The sequence below is a fragment of the Pongo pygmaeus genome, chromosome 12 (assembly GCF_028885625.2).
Source record: "Pongo pygmaeus isolate AG05252 chromosome 12, NHGRI_mPonPyg2-v2.0_pri, whole genome shotgun sequence".
NCBI classification, from domain to species: domain Eukaryota; kingdom Metazoa; phylum Chordata; class Mammalia; order Primates; family Hominidae; genus Pongo; species Pongo pygmaeus.
This window is the reverse complement of record NC_072385.2, coordinates 118,635,165-118,656,441: the sequence shown is the minus strand read 5'-3', so window position 1 is coordinate 118,656,441 and position 21,277 is coordinate 118,635,165. Positions and strand designations below refer to the sequence as shown.

Below are 21,277 nucleotides of genomic sequence, written 5' to 3'. Positions count from 1 at the left end.
TTTTAGTTTTTGTTTCTACTGTCTACAAGAGCATGACAGTTAAATCTATCTTCCTAGACACACTGTCCTTACCTCAGTGACAAAAGGATTTGAGATGACAGATTCATAAAAAGGATGACATCCTTGTTTCTCTAGATCTTCACTGGCTGTAGTTCCGATTTGATATGCACCACCATATTTTTGCCCCTAAAAAGAAAAAAAGTACAGAACAATGGATAAAAAGAAAGAGAAGACAAGGAGGCAGAAGAAGTAAAAGCAAGGAAAGAAGGGAGAGAGGGAGGAAGAAAAGGCTGATTTCAAGAGAAACTGGTAATGCCTGCTGCATTTCCCATGACCTAAAAAGAGAGCCAGAGTCACACAGATACCCAGCAGAGAATGAAGGATCATAACTACATGCTAAGAGCAGCACATCAACCCCACCCTGCAGTGCCTTTTTCTTTTCCTGGTCACTTTGACATCAATGAATTAGAAACACTGAAGCAATCAATGTTGTTCACATGGTGAGTTTTTACACTACAGTCAGAATAACCACTCGAAAACATCATCTTGTCTGTGTTGCTGCCCTTCTTAAAAATCCTTTAGTAGCTCTGAACAAGGCAAACAACCAACAGCCCAACAACTAAACTATGTGGAATATCATTTGAGGTTGTTAAATGTTAACCAACATTAAAGGCTAACTTTCCACCTCAACCAAACTGCCTGCTTTATGCATCCTATCCGCTTCTATGTCTTTCTCTCCCACTGTGAGGGTCCTGCCATGCCGACTGCCTGGTTAGATCCTATCTTTCCTTCCAGGCCCAGTTCAGACCTTACCTGCCGAATCCTTGACAGATGGATGCAAGATGATATGACTGTGTCCCTTTCATGATCCCCATCTCTTTCACAACTACACCCCACACATGGCTTTGAGACTTGTTACCAGCACTGCAGATTAGCAAGAACTTTAGTATGCCTAGATTATAGTTAATTATGTTTTGCTCTCTCCAAATAGATTGTAAAGCTCCTTACTGGAAGAGCCGAGTAAAAGGAATTCACCCATTCCTCCAAGGTTTATTGTGGTTACTTTATGCCAAGCATAGTCTAGGGAAACGATGAAGCTGCCGCTGCAAATGATAAAAATTACAGCTGAGATTTAATAGCGTCTCAGTAAACGGCATCTTCATTTATCCAACTGTTTGGACCATTGTCCTTAGGTCTCCTCTTTCTTCCACATCCAGACCACTAGAAGGTCTAAAAAATACACCCCATCCCCAAACCAACCTCTTCCCACTGCCTTTGTCACTACCCTGGTTCAAACTACTCACTTCTCTCACCGGGAGGACTGATGTCACTGTCTCTTTTCTTCTCTTTCTACAGCACTTAAATGAGCATAGTAAAAGTAAAGTTGGATCACACAATTGCATTGCCGAAATTCTCCATAAGCTTTCCATCTTGCTCAAAATCAAAATCTATAGTCGTTATCACAGTCTACATGAGGCTTTCAATGATGGGCCTCCCCACCACCTTCTGATCTCATCTCCTACCATTCTCCCCATTGTTCACTCAGCTCAGACCACACTGGCCCCTTTTATGTTCTATGCAGATGTCAAGTGTGCTGCCCCAGTCCAGGGGAGCTAGGGTTTGTATTTGCTCTCCTTGGTTCAATCATATCTCTGCTCGAGGTGACTCCTTTTCTAAAAAACCTAACTTCTCTATCTTAATCAGAACTTCCCTCCTCGGTATTTACCTACCTTGCTTATGTTGCCTTTGTCATGCTTGCTATCACCTGCCATTACGTTATTATACAAATATGCATTTTCTGTGTCTCCCTCACTGACATGTAAGTTCCACAGGAGAAGGGAGTTAGACTGAAGTGTTTCTTCACCATATTGCCACTGATTAGGACATTTGACAGGAAAATACTGCCTACTAAGTATTTGCTGAATGAATGAATGAGATGCACATGGAGTGTTTGTTTGAGGCAAACTGCTAATAGTTGTATGTTTTTCCTCTTTGTTTTCCAGTGTGAGATTAAAGGACTGCAGTATGAGAATGCAGAGCAAACTCAATTGCTCTACTGCCTGCCCTGACTTTGACTTCCAGAATGGAAGCAAGAATCTGTTCCTGAGAGCCCCCAGTCTGCCTCCTAGCACTCTTCCTCAACTACCAGTCTGTAGAAATAATAGCAAAAGCAAGTAAGCATTGATAAAATTTTTCCTTTCATCTCACTAAATTCTGATATACAAACCGAGCCTTACCTAAATCTCTATTAGTGTCCTTTGCAAGTACTCCATGGGAATATATTACATTCTATAAAACAGATTACTCATTCCCTATCTGATGAGAGGCCTACATTTCTTAAGAGATTGTTTTAACAATCTAGGGAAGATAAAGATGTAACAGTGAAAACAACTGAAGCATTGCTAATGAATTTATATAAACCATGCAGTTGATTTTAAAAAGAAAGATGCATTGCTTGCCTGAAGCGGTCGAAGGTAAGTTAAGGACTTCTTCCACCACTGCCCATCACTGACGGCCTGCAGCACCGCTTTGGTGGTGGTTGTGGTGTTGGAAAGGACTTTCATAGTGGTAGCAGTGGTCCAGCGTAATAGGTCAGCTGAATTGCTACCTGGAACACCTACTTCATCCTGTGTTAAAGAAACAAAATAGCAAGGGCAAAAATGCATTACCATAAGAACAGAGAAGACAGTGATAATGTGACTGCTTAAAATGATCAGATATTAAACTTGAAGACAGATAAATTTAAAAATCCATCCATCTTTGCTTGTAACAAAATAAATGTTGAAAGAGCACTATCAACATATTGTTCCTCTCTCAATCATTTGCCAAAAAATAAAAATAGAATTGGAAAAAGAGAAAAACACCAAAGTGTATTAAATAATACCTCAGAAATATTTATAAAGCAAATAATTGGTGTTTTATTTTTTACCTATCTAATATCCTAACCATGAGATACTCATATTTGTTTCCTTGACAATACATTTTAAAGTATTTATTATTTAGATTAATTAAGAAATAAATTATTCATCTGAATAATGCCACTGTGACCCAGAAAGAAGTAGAACATTCAGACAATCAACCTTTAACTATTAAAAGGTGTGTTTTCCATCTAAACAAGTAGGTAATTAATAGTGTTTGATGGGTTTATAATGTGTATGGTACCTCCTGCCAATCTTGAAGCAATCAGCTGAAATTCTCACTCTCCATTTACTAATCTGAGAGATTCCATGAGGAGAAAATGTCAATACATTAATTATAGTCTTTTAAACAGAAAGGATGAAGACCATATCTGCATTTAGTCAAAGAAAAATATTATTTGTTCTATAACTTCCTGGTTTAGTGTCTATCCACTTCCACTTATTATTTTTTTCTTAAGAATCTCAGTTAAACAGAAGAAAAACTTAAGGCTTAGTTTATCAATACCAATAGCTTGTTGTGATCATAGAAGGATAACGTAATAGCTTAGTTTGGCTACTCAGATCTATATCATGTTATTCATTAAGACACAATGTAAGTAATAATAAAGTAATAAATCATGTAATCAATTAATTACCCGGGCATCATCACATAACAAATACTTAAAACTCACTCTTTTAGATCAAGCTGACAGTTGCCATATATGGTAAGTAGAATTATGGGCTCCCAATGATGGCCACATCCTAATCCCTAGAACCTGTGACTATGTAACATGCCATGGCAAAGAAAATTTGCAGGTGTGATTAACAGTACAGACCTCGAAGTGAGGAGATTATCCTGAATTATCTGAGTAGGACCAAGCTAATCACAAGAGCCCTTGAAGCAGAGGATATTTCTCAACGAGGATCAGGGAGAGTGAGTGTCAGAGATAAGCCATGAGGGAAGAGGCAGGAGAGATTTGAAGCAGGAGGGAACTCAACCCACAGTTGTTAGCTTTGAAGAGGAAGAAAGAGAACCACAGGCCAAAGAATGTAGGCAGCCTGTAGACACTGAGAACAGCCCTCAGGTGACATCCAGTAAGATAATACAGACCTCAGTCCTACAACCATGAGGAATTAAATCTACCAACACCATGAATGAGCACAGAAACAAGATCTTCTCCAGAGCCTCTGGAAAAGAACACAGCCTTGTCGGCACCTTAATTTTGGCCTTGTGTGGCTCTAAGAAGAGATTCAACCAAGCCTGTCAAATTTCTGTCCTATGGGAATGGTAAAATAATCAACTGAATTGTTCTAAAGCTGCAAAGTTTGTGGTAATATTCAACAGCAGCAACAGAAAACAAATATATTATGTTAGGACACAAATAAATGCATTTATTCTTATTTCTAAAGGGAAACATATGTAAGCTATATTAACCAATGCTTACAATGTACCCAACTGGCTGTTGCTTAGGGTTGCCCATAAGAATTCTAAACTGGCTTGGTCATGCAAAAAAAAAAAATAAAATTGTTTCTTGTTGGTTTCTTGAGCATTAGAGAGTGCAAAAACCATCAACTCAATATAATATTATATACTATAATTTAATTATAAAAAACATATAAAAATGAATGACATATAAATAAAGAAAAAAAACAGATAAAAAGCTTGTATACTAGCAGGGCAACAATGCGAAAAATAATTGCTTGAGGTTTGAGTGCCAGTAAAACACAATGCCTCCTCCTGGGTCCCAGATTGTGGCATATACTACAGTTTAGTTCACTCAGCTCCACTCAGACCCCCTTACAGATTGTCTTACTGTTGCTAGAAGTTGAGAAGCTAAAAACTACATTTCCTCAATTCCCTTATAGCTGGTGTTCCACACATGAACTCATTTTCTCTCTCAGTTTATATATCTCCTACTAGGCAATGGGGTGACAAAAATGAGTACGATACAGGCTCTGCCCTCAAGGAGCTCAGGAAATAGGAAGGAAAGCAGAGATATAGAGAAATAATTACAGAATAATAACAACTTTTATACGAGAGGTATTAACACATATAGAGTATTATGAGAACACGAAGAGAGATCATTACATCCTCTGCCTGGAGGCGCGATCACAGAAGGCTTCGCAGAGAAGGTAATCTTTCAGTGGGAAAAAATGGAGGGTTTCCAGAGAAGAACTGGTGAAAATGATTTCAGGAAGAAAATGCAACTTAAGAGGATGCAACTTCTGAAACATGGCAAAATAGAGGAACCTTACGTGACTCAGCAAAGCCACAAAATGCAGCACAGAAAGAGAAATCGCAGGATGCGAGGATGAAAGAAGGTAGAGGTAAGCCCAGCAAGAGACCTATAAACCACGCCAAAGAACCTCCACTGTCAAGCAGAGGGAGGGGAAAGCCACTGGAAGGCTTTAAACAAAGGGAGTAACATAATCAGATTTGTGTTTCAGTAACATTATTCCAGGAGCAAGAATCCAGTTTGGAGACTGGTGCCTCAGTCCCAGCTTAAAATAATTAGGGACTGAATTGAGGTAGTGACACTGGGAACATAATGAAGTTATCATAAGGTATTTTCCAATTAAATGTATATATGACATTTAAATGTTTTTATCCTAATTCATATAAATGTAAAAAGGGCCCGAGATAAATCAGACAAGCAGAGAAATTCCATCCAATCAGCTAACAAAGAAAGTTCAAGATCACCAAGCTGGAACTTAGTGGAGATCTGGGAGAAAGAAAAAAAAAAAAAGGAAGGAAAGTCAGTAACAGATAAACTATAATTGTTTGTGAAGCAAGGTTAGATACAGTAGAGGTTAAAAAAAAAAAAAAAAAAAAGAGCAGTGCAAGTTGTTGAGGAATACAGAGGACCAGGTTCGTACAGAGAAGAAACAAAGACCTAGATACAGTATTTACCAGCAGTAAAGTCCAGCATCTTGTTTATAATATAGAAGAAACATAATGGCTACCGTTTATTAAACACCTACTATATGTCCAGGACTGAGCTAAGTGTTTCATATAAGCATCCCTAAATTTTACAGTAACACTATAAAAGTGTTAAAAATTATAATACTACTTGACACAAAAGTAAACTGAGGACCAAATAAGTTAAATAAGCTGCCTACAGACAACTGGCCTAGAGGTGTCTTCTCCTCTCTTCTCCTTTTTCTTTTTCTTTTTTTTTTTTTTTGAGATGGAGTCTCGCTCTGTCACCCAGGTTGGAGTGCAGTGGCACAATCTCGGCTCACTGCAATCTCCGCCTCCCAGGTTCACGCCATTCTCCTGCCTCAGCCTCCCGAGTAGCTGGGACTACAGGCACCCGCCACCACGCCCAGCTAATTTTTGTATTTTTAGTAGAGATGGGGTTTCATCGTGTTAGCCAGGATGGTCTTGATCTCCTGACCTCGTGATTTGTCTGCCTCGGCCTCCCAAAGTGCTGGGATTACAGGTGTCAGCCACCGCGCCTCTCTTCTCCTTAGCCCAATTTGGCATCAAAGTGTTCACTTGTTCTTTACAGGATTTTGACACGCTGGCAATATTACATGCACATTTATATTTGTATTTATTTAAGCTCATTTATTTTTCTGTGTTATAAAACTAATACAAATTCACTAAAGATGGTTTGCAAATTCAAAAAAAGTATGCAAAAGAAAAAGAATACTATTTATTCACAGCCCCATGATGCAAAGACAATTACGGCTAGCATATATTCTCCTTTCCTGTGTTTAATCCATGGCATCCTTTTTAAACAAGTTTTCACTGATGTGTAAGCCACGTCAAATGACTGTATGGTTTAACAAATTTTAACACGCTTATGTAACAAGCCCTTAGGCAAAGAAACATAACACCACCAGAATCCTAGAAGCTCCTCTTGAGCTCACTTGCAGTCACTAACCCTGCCAAAACAAACACTATCCTGACTTGCAGCAGCATAAATTAATTTTGTCTATTTTTATACTTTATATGAATGAAATCATGTACTCTTTTGTTCTGATTTCTTCCACTCAACAAACATTCATTCAGATTTTAAGAGTAGTTAAAGACTGTTCAACTCCACGCCTGTAATCCCCGCACTTATGGAGGCCAAAGTGGGAGGACGGCTTGAGGCCAGAAGTTTGAGACCAGCCTGGGCAATGCGACGGGACCTCATCTCTCTAAAAAGCAAAAAAAAAAAAAAAAAAAAAAAAAATTGTTCAATTCATTACTATGTCATATCATGTTGTAATAAACATGCCAGAACTTACTTATCTTTTCTTCTATTAATGTGCATTTGGGTAGTCCCCAGATTGAAGATAATACCAATAGTGCTGCCCTGACATGCCGGTAATTATATTTTGGGTATATACTTAGCAGTGGAACTGCTAAGGCATAGAATATACATATGTCCAGATTTAGTAAATAGTGCCAAATATTTTCTAAAGTGGTTATTACACTAGCCAGCAATTGTAAGAGTTCTGGTTGCTCCACATCCAACAAATGGTATTTCATGTCTTTTTCATTTGAGCAATTCTGGTAATTATGTAATGGTATCTCTTTGTGGTTTTAATTTGCACCTCTCTAGAGACTAATGAAGTTGAATAGCTTTCTGTATATTTTGGGCCATTTGAATACATTCTTTTGTCAAGTGTCTGTTTGAGTCTTTTGCCATTTTTCTAATGGTTATCCATCTGTTTTATTCACTTATAGAAGCTCTTTATATATTCTGGATACACATCCCTTATTAGACACATAAATAGTGAATATTTACTATTACTCTGTATATTACATTTTCATTCTCTTAATAATGTCTTGTGATTAACAGATGTTCTTAATTTTAAATTAGTCCAATTCGTCAGTTTTTAACTATGATTAGTACTTTTTATATCATATTTAAGAAATCTCCAGCCTGGCAACAAAGCAAGACTCCCATCTCCACAAAATAAAAAATAAAAAATTACACAGGCATTGTGGCACGTGCCTCTAGTCCTAGCTATATGGGAGGCCGAGGTAGTAGGATTGCTTGAGCCCTGGAGGTTAAGGCTACAGTGAGCTGTGATCATGCCACTGCCTTCCAGCCTGGATGACAGGAATCCTCATTTAAAAAAAAAAAAAGGAAATCTTTGCCTGTTCCAAGATCAAAAAGATGTTCTAAGTTTTCCTTGACATGTAATATTTTTGCTATAAGTAAAATCTTAAGACAGTATCACACTTCTACCCACTCAAATATCACATGCATACTATTAATGCACTTACCATAATATATTGATATTTACTTTTTTGTTGTTCTCTCCAACTAGACAGTGAATTATTCAAGATCGGGGACACTATTTATTCATTGCTATAGCCTCAGAGTATGTGAAAAATCTCTATTGCTTGGATCTATACATAGGTGTAAGAAGTCTGGTTTTACTGTGCTGTTTAAATGTTTCGAGATATATTTTCAAAGGTCTCATTTGTGGTCAGGCGCGGTGGCTCACGCCTGTAATCCCAGCACTTTGGGAGGCTGAGGTGGGCAGATCACGAGGTCAGGAGTTCAAGACCAGCCTGCTCAAATGGTGAAACCCCATCTCTACTAAAAACACAAAATTAGCCGGGTGTGGTGGCACACACCTCTAATCCCAGCTACTCCGGAGCCTGAGGCAGGAGAATTGCTTGAACCCGGGAGGCAGAGGCTGCAGTGAGCTGAGGTCACACCAATGCACTCCAGCCTGGGTGACAGAACAAGACTCCATATAGGAAAAAAAAAAAAAAAAAGTCTCACGTTGTATTCAGAGTGGGTAAATGTTATTTAAAAAAGATTTCATGTCACATTTTCAATTCCTGTTCATCTTTAGAATCTTCTAAATTGAGAGGATGTATTGAATGATTTGAAAGTCATCAACTAATCCAAGTATGAACTGAAAATATAAACATGGTAAGAATTATGACACTTAAGCAGAATACAACTTCATTTAGAGGTAAATGAAACCAATTGAAAAATATCAATAAAAAATGCAGGCTAAGCCAGCACAGTGGCTCATACCTGTAATCCTACTAGTTTGGGAGCCTGAGGCAGGAGGATCACTTCAGGCCAGGAGTTCAAGACTGGCCTGGGCAATATGGCAAGATCTCATCTCTACAAACAATTAAAAAATCCATTTAATTGTTTAAATCTTATATTTAATATTTTAAAAATTATTTTTTTTTTTTGTGGTGGCATGTGCCTATAGTCTTAGCTACTCCAGAGGCTGATGAGGGAGGACCACTTAAGCAGAGGAGTTTGAAGCTGCAGTTAGCTATAATCGTGCACTCCAGCCTGGAGGACTCAGGGGGAAAGGGTGGGAAGGAGGTGAGGGATAAAAGACCACAAATTGGGTTCAGTATATACTGCTTGGGAGATGGGTGCACCAAAATCTCACAAATCACCACTAAAGAACTTACTCATGTAATCAAATACCACCTGTTCCCCAAAAACCTATGGAAATAAAAAGTTAAAAAATAAAAATAAAAAAAAGAAAAATGTAGGCCACAAAACAATGATTCTATTTCATAAAATGGACCTAAACTGTGCTTCTGTCCAAATGGATGGGCTAGCTCAAGATAGGAAACTTAAAATGTATGAAAGTTAAAGGTTTGTTTCAGAAGATAAATGAAATTCACATGCTCAGAAACGTATGTGATAAAAGGATTTTCTGTAAGAGCTTCTCCTAATGAGAATCACAAAAGAGAAAGTAAAATGAAAGGCTCATTTGGACCACAGAAGCAACATTTAATTTGGGGGGAAGCCTACCAAGATCATAGTTTAACCAGAAACATTAATGAAGAAAACAGATTTCTTTTAACTTCATATAATGGAGAAACAAAAAAGAGGTTAGGCAAAACTTACCCCCGAAATGATTACTACTGCCACTTTTTATATTCATAGTGGCACACTGCTGATTAATTTAGAGTGTATAACAGCAGAAATAGATTAAACCTCAAAACCAAGTCATCAGTTCCCAGCATAAAATTTAACATGAAATCTCATTAATGTCAAGTGTGTTACACAGCTCAAAGGTTAGCTTATTAAGCACTAATAATATTTTTCAAATCCTGTAACAACAGACACCATCACCAAACAAGTTCACAAGAACACGGATAGTTCCATGTGTTAAGTGTGACTCACAGGAAAAATTATTGTTGGTCAACGACTATGACAAATTATCTATTTGGGAATAACTTTCTCCCATGTCTGGCAATAAGGGTTAATTTCTGAGAAATCTATTGGCCTACTGTAAACTGAGCTGTTGGCACCTATAAACTAGGCAAGGATTACAAACAGTTTAGGTTGAGCTCAACCACTACCACTCTCCTCCAACATAGCCTTAAATAACCCAAAGTACTTCCCTCCACCTAACCCTTACTTATAGCAAATTTCATCTGAACTCAAAACACTAAGCATGCAATCCTTATTACTGGTGATACTACTTTTAGAAATACCTGTCAGAACAAGCAATAGAAAAATACTCTATGGAGTAAATCACTCTAAAGTCCGACTCTGCTTCATTTCATCTGCCAATTAGCAGGCAAGGCTACAGCTTAGCTGCTCTCATGTTTAGGGGCCATGGACTCCTATACATGTCTCATGGAAGCTGAGCCCTTTCCCCAGAAAATTTAACAAACATGCATGTGCACTCACATGAATACAAACACACACATACACACACACACACACACATCAAATTAGGTATACTGGCCAGGTGCAGTGGCTCACGCCTGTAATCCCAGCACTTTGGGAGGCTGAAGCAGGAGGGTCACTTGAGGCCAGGAGTTCGAGACCAGCCTGGGCAAAATATTGAGACCCCGTATCTAAAATAAATAAAATAAAAATTAGCCAGGGATAGTGGCATGTGCCTGTAGTCCTAGCTACTTGGGGGGCTGAGGCAGAAGGATCACTTAAGCCCTGGAGTTCAATGATGCAGTGAGTTGTAACTGCACCACACTGCACTCCAGCCTTGGTGACGCAGCCAAACCCTGTCTCTAAAAAATTCTTTAAAAATTAATATTAGGCATACTACTTCAGGGGATTTAGAGGCCAAACCCTTCTTGGATCTCCTAGAATTCTTGGATCCAGATTATGAAACCTACATTCTGGAAAAATAGAGGTGTACAAGGTATATTTTTCTTTTTTCCATGCCCAATTTTTAAAATTACTTTTGATAAATGACTTTGGGTTCTAGATGAACCCACAAAGTAAGTTTACTGACCACATAATTTGGCATGCCTACTATGTTTAAGACCCGGCGCTAGGCAACAGGATTACCATGACAATTAAGATATGACCCCTATTCCTAAGAAACTCATGGTACAGTAGGGAAGAAAGGAAAATAAGGCAATTTGCCTTATTTCACCAATGAACTGAGAAATTATCAAATAGGATCCCATTCAAATATTCCTCCCTATTTAACAGCAGAACTTATCCCCACTCATCACATCCATATCTTACTTTCCTCATTTACTCATTCATTCTTCCACAAATATTTATGACACCAACTTGTGACAGGCATTGTTGTAAATTCTGGAAATACAAAACTGACCAAAATATGCATAGTCTCTGCTACAAAGAACTTACAATCCAGTAAAAGACAAGCAAAAATAAATATAAAGCATGTCAGAAAAGCATATCAGATAAGTTTTATACATACTGATATGAGCTAGAAAGGAAAATAAAGCAGTGTGGTGGGGTGAGAACACTATAATAACACAGAGAAAGAGCAGGGAAGATCTCCATGAAGTGACATTTGAGCAGACACCTGATGGAAGTGAGAGGATAAGTCATATGGATACAGATATTTGGGAAGAACATTCCAGGTAAAATACAGCAAGTACAAGGATCCAGAGGCAACAGCTTGCTGGGAATGCTTAAAGAATGGCAAAAAGGAAAAAAAAAAAAAAAGGGCCAATATGACTAGAGTCAGCTAAGCAAAATGAATGTGTATACTGGGGGCAGGGAAGAGGTGGAAGGAAAATAAAGTCCAACATTAAAGCTTAACAGTGGAGAAAAGAGACCATGGGTGTCCTTGTAGATGACTATACTGAGTGAAAGGTTTTGAGAAATGTGTCATGATCTGATGTATTTTGAAAGAATCACTCTGGCTGTATTGTTGACCATTGACTATAGCAAGAGCAGAAGCAGGGAGACAAACAGGACACTACTTTATGACTCTAGGGGAGATATGATGATAATTTGACCTGGGTGGTAGCAGTGGTGATGGTAAAATGGAGCCCAATTCTGAGTCCACTGTGAAAGGTGGGTCAGCAGGATGTCCCAAAGAGGAGGAGAAGAATCAAGGATGACAGTAAAAGATTTATGGTACGAACACCTACAAAGAGTTCTATTTCGTGACATGGGAAAAACTACAGAAAGAAGGTCATTGTTTGGCGAGATGCAGTAGGTGGGGAGAGGAAGAGGGCTGAAATCAGTAGTTCAATTTTAACATATTGAGATTGAGTTGTCTATAAGAAATTAACTATAGATGTTAGGTTGGCAGCTGTACGTTCAAGTCCAGAACTCAGAAGAGAGGTCAGGGCTAGAGATATTAAGCAGGGAATCATCAGCACAAAGTCGATTATTTCAAGTCAGGATAATGTATGAATGCATCTAAGGAATGAGTGTAGACAGAGATGATGTTTAAAGACTATGACCTACGGTATCTAACATTTAGCTGGGGAGATGAGGACAAACCGGCAAAGACAATGAGACGCAGTGGCCAGTGAGGTCTGAGAAAAACAAGAAGACTGAGATGTCCCTGAAACAAGTATGTCAAATGTTACTTATAGGTCAAATAAAACAAAGACTGAGATTTGACCCACGAACTTGGCAACAAGAGGTCACTGGTGGTGACCGAGGCACAAGCTGTTCTGGTAAAATGGTGACGAAAGAAGGCCCCATGGAGAGTAGATGAAAGATAATGAGAGAAAACAAAAAGATGTTACCAATACTAAGTATAAACTAAAGAAATGTAGGAAACATCTATCAGAGAGGTACATTTTAGACCCTACAGGGCTAAATAATATTATGGTATTTCCTGAAAAGTAAAAGGAGACTGGCCAGGCACAGTGGCTCACACCTGTAATTCCAGTGCTTTAGGAGGCCAAAGTGGGCAGATCACTTGAGGCCAAGAGTTCAAGATTAATCTGGCCAACATGGTGAAACCCTGTCTCTATTAAAAATATAAAAATTAGCTGGGTATGGTGGCACACACCTTTAATCCCAGCTACTAAGGGAGCTGATGCTTGAGAATCACTTGAACCCAGGAGGCGGAGGTTGCAGTAAGCCAAGATAGTGCCAATGAACTCCAGCCTGGGCAACAGAGCGAGACACTGTCTCAAATAAATAAATAAATACATACATACATAAAGTAAAAGAAAACTGTTAACACCCACAGATTACACTGTTACTAAGATAGAAAACTTGAATGTATTATTTTTTGGAAAATGTCTTTTGCAAATTAATTTAAATAGCAATTAATAACTCAATAAACAACAATAGATAAAAAACAAAAATATATTGCTTATTACGAACACAGTTATTTTAAAACATAAAAAATATATCAGAAATGCATGGGCCTTATGAAGAAACAGCAGGATAGAAGAAAGAATAAAATTCTAACAGTGGTGCTAAAAGAGGAAGCGACTAGTATAAACCTTTGTGAGGAATGCAAATCTATGATGTAGATTTGCCAATCTAATCAATATTATGATTCACACTCCTGCACATCAAGCTATCAAATAAGTAAAGATATTATCCCAGAAGCATGACAATGAGCAAAGTATTTCCTTCTTTGGTCAGACCTATATGCTGACTAAAATGCAGAAATGGATGTTCTGAATTGTGTTGGCACTGTGTTACCATCCAGATCACTGATGTCATGATCACTGTAAACTGAATCTTCCACAGAGAACACTCATCAGGCAATACTGTCCAAAAAACAACTAAACAAAAATTAATGAGGACATACCATGCTTCCAGTGATGTGCTGGTATCAACAGTAAACAAAAGAAAGTGAGCATTTACACAAAGTTATAAAAATAAACCACAAGAAAATAGGAAATTACCTATCCCAGGAGCCCATTTCTACCATTTTATTGCAGAGCAACACTAGCATGAGTATGCAAAGATGTGTACATAAAATGCATAGTGCAGTTTAGTCTAAAATAGAGAAAAGTTGGACACAATCTAAATGTACAAAAGCAAAGGAAACAATAAATAAATCATACAATAAATAAATCAAATAAAATAAATAAATCAAAAAAATAAATAAATCAAACAATAAATCATGGTACATGCATCCAATGAATACCATGATGCCATTATGTAAATGGTCTATATGGAATCACAAGGGCAGATTCAACGACACATACCAGTATTACATGAAACAGTAAGCTGCAAAATAATATATGCAGTATGAATTCATTTTAGTTTACAAAACAAAATAATAAACCTCCAGGAGACAGAGGAGAAGCTATACAGAAAATCTGTCTGTACTTAGGAATATGGAAGGAAACATACGAAGTTAGAAATGTTTATATCTAAGCAGTGGGATTCATGGGGCTCAGAAAGATCAGAGAATAGAAAGATCAGAGGGAGGAAAAAGAGAGAACTTTGCCTTTCACATATATTAATGTATTGTTTATTAAATTATTTTTATATTTTAAAAACGCAGAAAGTATAAAGTTACATATATATCCATGTATCTATTTTATCATAGATGTTTCACATCTAATTTCTTTTACTTTCAAGAAATATAGTGTGCCGGATAATGTCAATGTCCCTTATTTCCCTATAAATGAATTATTAAAATTAAAGCTTGCATTATTTCTGTAACTAAAGAAAACATTATAAACTCCAGTCAACACGGGATGGTAAACTCCTGTTTGAGTACACTAACTGTGCTCTAAATACTGAGCATAGAAAAAAAAAATCAAAGGACACCCAAGTTCAATAGAGTTCAACATTTTGGGGCTCAGAATTCAGATATCAGCAGTGGCTATCAGGTGCTCCTTTCCAGAGAAGAACCATGAATCAAAAGCATATCCTGCAAAGAAAAAACTTCATCCAGATTTACTGTCCAGGCTATGCATTTACACAAGCTGTGGGCCTAAGGAGGAAGAGCACATGAATAAGGCTGAAAGGAACTAGGACAATCCCTTCACTGGCTCCATGGGTGCATTCTCATATTCTCAACCTTACAAAGGGGAAACAACTTCATGTGAAAAACTATCAGTGGACATATTCTGGAGTGAAGTGCCACAGGACTGAGCAGAGAGAAACCACAATACTACAGAATCATTAGATGAGGAAGGTGGGACAGAATGATGTTTCATCACTCAAAATTAGCTTGCAAACCAAAATTCTAGAGCACATGGGGAAAAATTAATAAAGCAATAATTATAACAAAAATTCAGCCCAAATAAAATTATTTCATTTAAAACTTCAAAATAATTCATTTGCATCTTTGTGTGTACTAAAAGTGAAATTTAAAATCCACTAAGAAAGAATAAGTATCATAAGATAAAGAAAACAATACAAACATGATTCTATTGAGTTAATTTTTATGTGTGATATGAGGTAAAGTTCTAATTTCACCTTTTTACAGATGGATAGCCCTCAAGTCTATACTTATTTCAAAAAAGGGACAACTTATTCTTACTTAAATAAGTAAATAAATAAATGTAAGCACTAAAAACTATAAAACTTTCAGAAAAAAAGCACAGGAGTAAATTTTTGCAATCTTGGGTTAGGCACAGATTTCTCAGATATAACAACAAAAGTACAATACATAAAAGAAAATATTAATAAACAAAACTTTAGGAACATTAAACATTTTTTGTACCTCAAAAGCCAGTTAAGAAAACAAAAAGTCAAATATACACTGAGAGAAAAAATACTTTAAAATCATAAATCTGAAAAAAAAAATACTTGACTGCAAGATGTTAAAAAAAAAACAAAATAAAAAACCTCTTACAGCTCAATAAGACAAATAACCAAGTTAAAAAATGGGCAAAATATTTGAATACCATTACATTAAGAAAGTATAAGAATAGCCAGCCAATAAGTACATGAAAAAAAAAACAGCTCATCATCATTAGTTACTTGGGATATAAATATCAAACAAATATCATAATGAGACAGCACATATATAGGAATGGCTTTAATAAAAAAATTCTATCAAAAAGCCAGTTAAAAATAGACTGCTAGCTGAAATAATAAGAAAAAGAGAGAAGAATCAAATAGACACAATAAAAAATGATAAAGGGGATATCACCACTAACCCCACAGAAATACAAACTACTATCAGAGAATACTATAAACACCTCTCACAAATAAACAAGAAAATCTAGAAGAAATGGATAATTTCCTGGACACATACATACATAATCCCAAAACTAAACCAGGAAGAAGGTGAATCCCTGAAATAGACCAATAATGAGTTCTGAAATTGAGGCAATAATTAATAGCCTACTAACCAAAAAAACCCAAGGCCAAACGGATTCACAGCCGAATTCTACCACAGGCACAAAGAGGAGCTGGGACCATTACGTCTAAAACTATTCCAAACAATTGAAAAGGAGGGACTCCTCCCTAACTCATTTTATGAAGCCAGCAGCATCCTGATACCAAAACTGTGCAGAGACACAACAAAAAAAGAAAACTTCAGGCCAATATCGCTGATGAACATCAATGCGAAAATCCTCAATAAAACACTGGGAAATCGAATCCAGTATCACATCAAAAAACTTACCCACCACAATCAAGTTGGCTTCATCCCTGGGATGCAAGGCTGGTTCAAAATACAAAGTCAATAAATGTAATCCATCACATAAACGGAACCAATGACAAAAGCCACATGATTATCTCAATAGATGCAGAAAAGGCCTTTGATAAAATTCAACATCCCTTCATGTTAAAAATTTTCAATAAATTATTAATGGAACATATCTCAAAATAATAAGAGCTATTTATGACAAACCCAAAGCCAATATCACATTAAATGGGCAAAAACTGGAAGCATTCTCTTTGAAAACTGGTATAAGACAAGGATGCCCTCTCTCACCGCTCCTATTCAACATAGTATTGGCAGTTCTGACCAGGGCAACCAGGCAAGAGAAAGAAATAAAGGGTATTCAAATGGGAAGACAGGAAGTCAAATTGTCTGTCTGCAGACGACCTGATTTTATATTTAGAAAACCCCATTATCTCAGCCCCAAAACTCCTTAAGCTGATAAGCAACTTCAGCAAAGACTCAGGATACAAAATCAATATGTAAAAATCACAAGCATTCCTTTATGCCTACAACAGATAGAGAGCCAAATCATGAATAAACTTCCATTCATAATTGCTACAAAGAGAATAAAACACCTAGGATACAGTTAACAAGGGAAGTGAAGGACCTCTCAAGGAGAACTACAAACCAGTGCTCAAGGAAATAAGAGAGGACACAAACAAATGGAAAAACATTCCATGCTCATGGACAGGAAGAATCAATGTATCGTGAAAATGGCCATAGTGCCCAAAGTAATTTATAGATTTAATGCTATTCCCATCAAACTACCAAGGACATTGTTCACAGAACTAGAAAAAACTACTTTAAATTTCATATGGAATCAAAGGAGACCCCATCTAGCCAACAAAATCCTAAGGAAAAAGAATCAAGCTAGAGGCATCATGCTACCTGACTTCAAACTATACTACAAGGCTACAGTGACCAAAACACAGCATGGTCCTGGTACCAAAACAGACATATAGACCAAAGGAACAGAACAGAGACCTCACAAATACCACCATGCATCTACAACCACCTGATCTTTGACAAACCTGACAGAAAGAAGAAATGGGGAAAGGATTTCCTATTCAATAAATGGTGGTGGGAGAACTGGCTAGCCATATGAGGAAAACTGAAACTGAACCCCTTCCTTACACTTTATACAAAAAATTAACTCAAGATGGATTAAAGACTTAAATGTAAAACCCAAAACCATAAAAACCCTAGAAGAAAACCTAGGCAATACCATTCAGGACATCGGCATGGGCAAAGACTTCATGACAAAAACGCCAAAGCAATTGCAACAAAAGCCAAAATTGACAAATTGGATCTAATTAAACTAAAGAGCTTCTGCACAGCAAAAGAAACTAGCATTACAGTGAACAGGCAACCTACAGAATGGGAAAAAATTTTTGTAATCTACCCATCTGACAAAGATCCAATATCCAGAATTTACAAGAAACTTAAACAAATTTACAACAAAAAAAACAACCCCATCAAAAAGTGGGCAAAGGGTATGAACAAACACTTCTCAAAAGAAGACATTTACACCACCAAGAAACATATGAAAAAAAGCTTAACATCACTGGTCATTAGAGAAATGCAAATCAAAACCATAATGAGATACCACCTCACGCCAGTTAGAATAGCGATTATTTAAAAAGTCAAGAAACAATAGATGCTGGCAAGGCTGTGAAGAAACAGGAATGCTTTTACACTGTTGGTGGGAATGTTAAATTAGTTCGATGATTGTGGAAGACAGTATGGCAATTTCTCAAGGATCTAGAACCAGAAATGCCATTTGACCCAGTAATCTCATTACTCAGTATATACTCAAAGGAATGTAAATCATTCTTCTATAAGGACACATACACACATATGCTCATTGCAGCACTATTTACAAAAGCAAAGCCACGGAACCAACCCAATGTCCATCAATGACAGACTGGATAAAGAAAATGTGGTACATATATACCATGGAATATTATGCAGCCACAAAAAGGTATGCAATCATGACCTTTGCAAGGACATAGATGAAGCTAGAAGCCATCATCCTCAGCAAACTAACACAGGAACAGAAAACAAAACACCACATGTTCTCACTCATAAGTGAGAGATGAACTATGAGAATACATGGACCCAGGGAGGGGAACAACACACACCAGGGCCTGTTGAGGGGTTGCGGGAGAGGAGAGGAAACTTAGATGACAGGTCAATAGGTGCAGCAAGCCACCATGGCACACATATACCTATGTAACAAACCTGCACATTCTGCACATGTATCCCAGGACTTAAAGTAAAATAAATTAAAAAAAAAGTCAGTTAATAACACACATTAGCAAGGATGTAGAAAACCTGGAACCTTAACATATTCCTTGTGGAAATGTAAAAAATGTGCAGACACTTTGGAAAACAAAAAGTTTGGCAGTTTCTTCAGATGTTAGACATAATATAACAAACAATGCAGAAATTCTACATCTAGAGAAATCAAAACGTATTTCCATACAAAGACTTTTACATCAATGTTCAGAGCAGCATTATTCAAAATAGCTAAGAAATGGAAACAACCCAGATGTCCACCAACTGGTGAATGGAAGAAGTAAATGCTGGCCAAGATATTGTAATATAACTGACATTCTGCTCACTTTTATTTAAATATTTCTAAACAATAATTTTACAAATTCAAACTAGCTCTATACTTAGCCCATGCTCAAGTTTTAAACATTAATTAGTCCAGTCGTATAAATCTGTAGCCATTTAAAATGCTCATAACAAGCTTTCCCACAGTGCAAATGATTTTTTAATGGGAACCTTGTATAAAATCCATTTCTAACTCTAATTAGATTTATGTAGAGAAAACACCATTGGTTAAGTGATATACCTAATACTAGCTAAACAAAATGTTAATATACTCTAAATGATAGACTACTGTTCCATCTAAAAAACATAATGACCAACATTAATAAGAAATTGGAAATCTGTAATTTTCGTAGTTATTCACAAATTATGCATTGTGTTCTATTTATAGACAAACATCCTGTTCACAGGGACAACAGCAATATCTTCAAACTTGTAGGCTCCATTTATACTAACATAAATGCTACTGCATAACAATTACATCTTTATTTTGCTTGGATATATAAATAAAAATCATTATTTTCACAAGTGAAGTAATGAAAGTCTTAAGTATTAAAGTAGATTGCACATAAAGTCATCTCTCATTTATGAGCTATAATTTAATGTGGTTATTATATCTACTGTTAATGTGTAACACACGGCATCTTATAGCTAAGCACTATATTTTAACCTAATAATAGTAGCTATAACATTCTGAAATGTGCCTCATAAATCAAAGCCACAATGCGTGCATTGAGGGTTTGGACTAGCACTTCATGAGATCTAGATCTATCACAATTTGCTGAAAGGGGACAAAGGCAGACAGGAAAGCTTTTAAGGAGCTTAAAAAGAAATGCAAAAGACAATCATTTTGGAAGAACTCCTTTTCCTTGCTAAGTGGAACTTGTAGAGGACTACCAGTGGTCTCCTTCATTTACCAATGGGATTTAATAGAGTAACATGTGCCCACTTGCAGTAACACAGCATGGCCCACTGCAAAGAAGCCACCAAGAGGCCAGGCTGACACTTTGTAGTTCACTGTAGAAGCAGAAAATAGAAGTCCCCAAAGTCACAAAAGGCTTTTCACAGATTTTGGAAAGAACAAGCGGTTTCCAAATAATTCATAAAGCTGAGCTTAGCAAACACATTGCAATTCCATGCTCAATAGAAAAATGATACACTCCTCACACTGGCCAAAACATCACAGCACCTCAGTAGCATCACAAGATAACTGAAAATCCATTTCCTAATTCATTTTAGGAAAAAAAAAAAAATCCACTTCCTAATTTATTTTTACCACTGACTGATCATTATGCAGTTGGTGTTTCCAACTGAGCTTTATGAAGTGTTAACTAGGCATTCATTAATTGAGAAGCACAAGAAGAGCACAAAGAGAGATGGCATATAGAGACTGGACAATGCCACGTCACACTGTAAAGTGCTAAAACGGAACAGTGAGAGAGAATGCTTAGGGAATATAGAGAAGGAGGCAATTAAAGGACTCAAGGAAAACTTCACAAAGAAAATACTTCATATGGAAGGGACAAGAGCACAAGACAAGCACAAGAGCACAAGATAAGAAGTGTCCTCCAAACAGAGAGAAAACCGTATAAAATAACACTAAAGGCACCAAAGCGCCTGCACAGAAAATGGTGATATGTTCCCCACCATTGGAACTGAACAGATGTTTGAAAGGCATGAAAAGGGATGATGCTGGAGGCAGGCAGAGTAGGAGATGTGACTGGACAAGTTGCAGAGGGATCAGAGGTTCAAAAGGAACAAAACTTCAGATAAAGATCTCATGAAAAGCAGGTCTTCAACTGGACCTTGAAAGACAACTCCTCCTAATACATGGAACATTTAGTGACCCATTAGCTAGTATAAGAACTGTTCTGAATCCCACAGAGAGAACAGCAAAGAAATGTAATGTGATTTCACATCCAATGAGGGAAAACAATAGTTGCTAGTCAGTACAACTACAAATCAAAACATGCCAAAGGACAAAG

At 37.0% G+C, this 21,277-nt stretch overlaps 1 protein-coding gene across 1 annotated transcript in view; it reads right to left on the bottom strand.

Moving 5' to 3' along the window:
- The window catches only part of NBAS (NBAS subunit of NRZ tethering complex), a 393,558-nt gene that overhangs the window by 159,898 nt on the left and 212,383 nt on the right, over window positions 1-21,277 (bottom strand). Inside the window, exons 36-37 of the mRNA XM_054476756.2 lie at window positions 2,460-2,627; window positions 73-186 (exon numbers count right to left, since the gene is read on the bottom strand). Coding sequence (XP_054332731.1) covers window positions 73-186; window positions 2,460-2,627 — 282 coding nt within the window. The remainder of the gene's footprint in view (window positions 1-72; window positions 187-2,459; window positions 2,628-21,277) is intronic.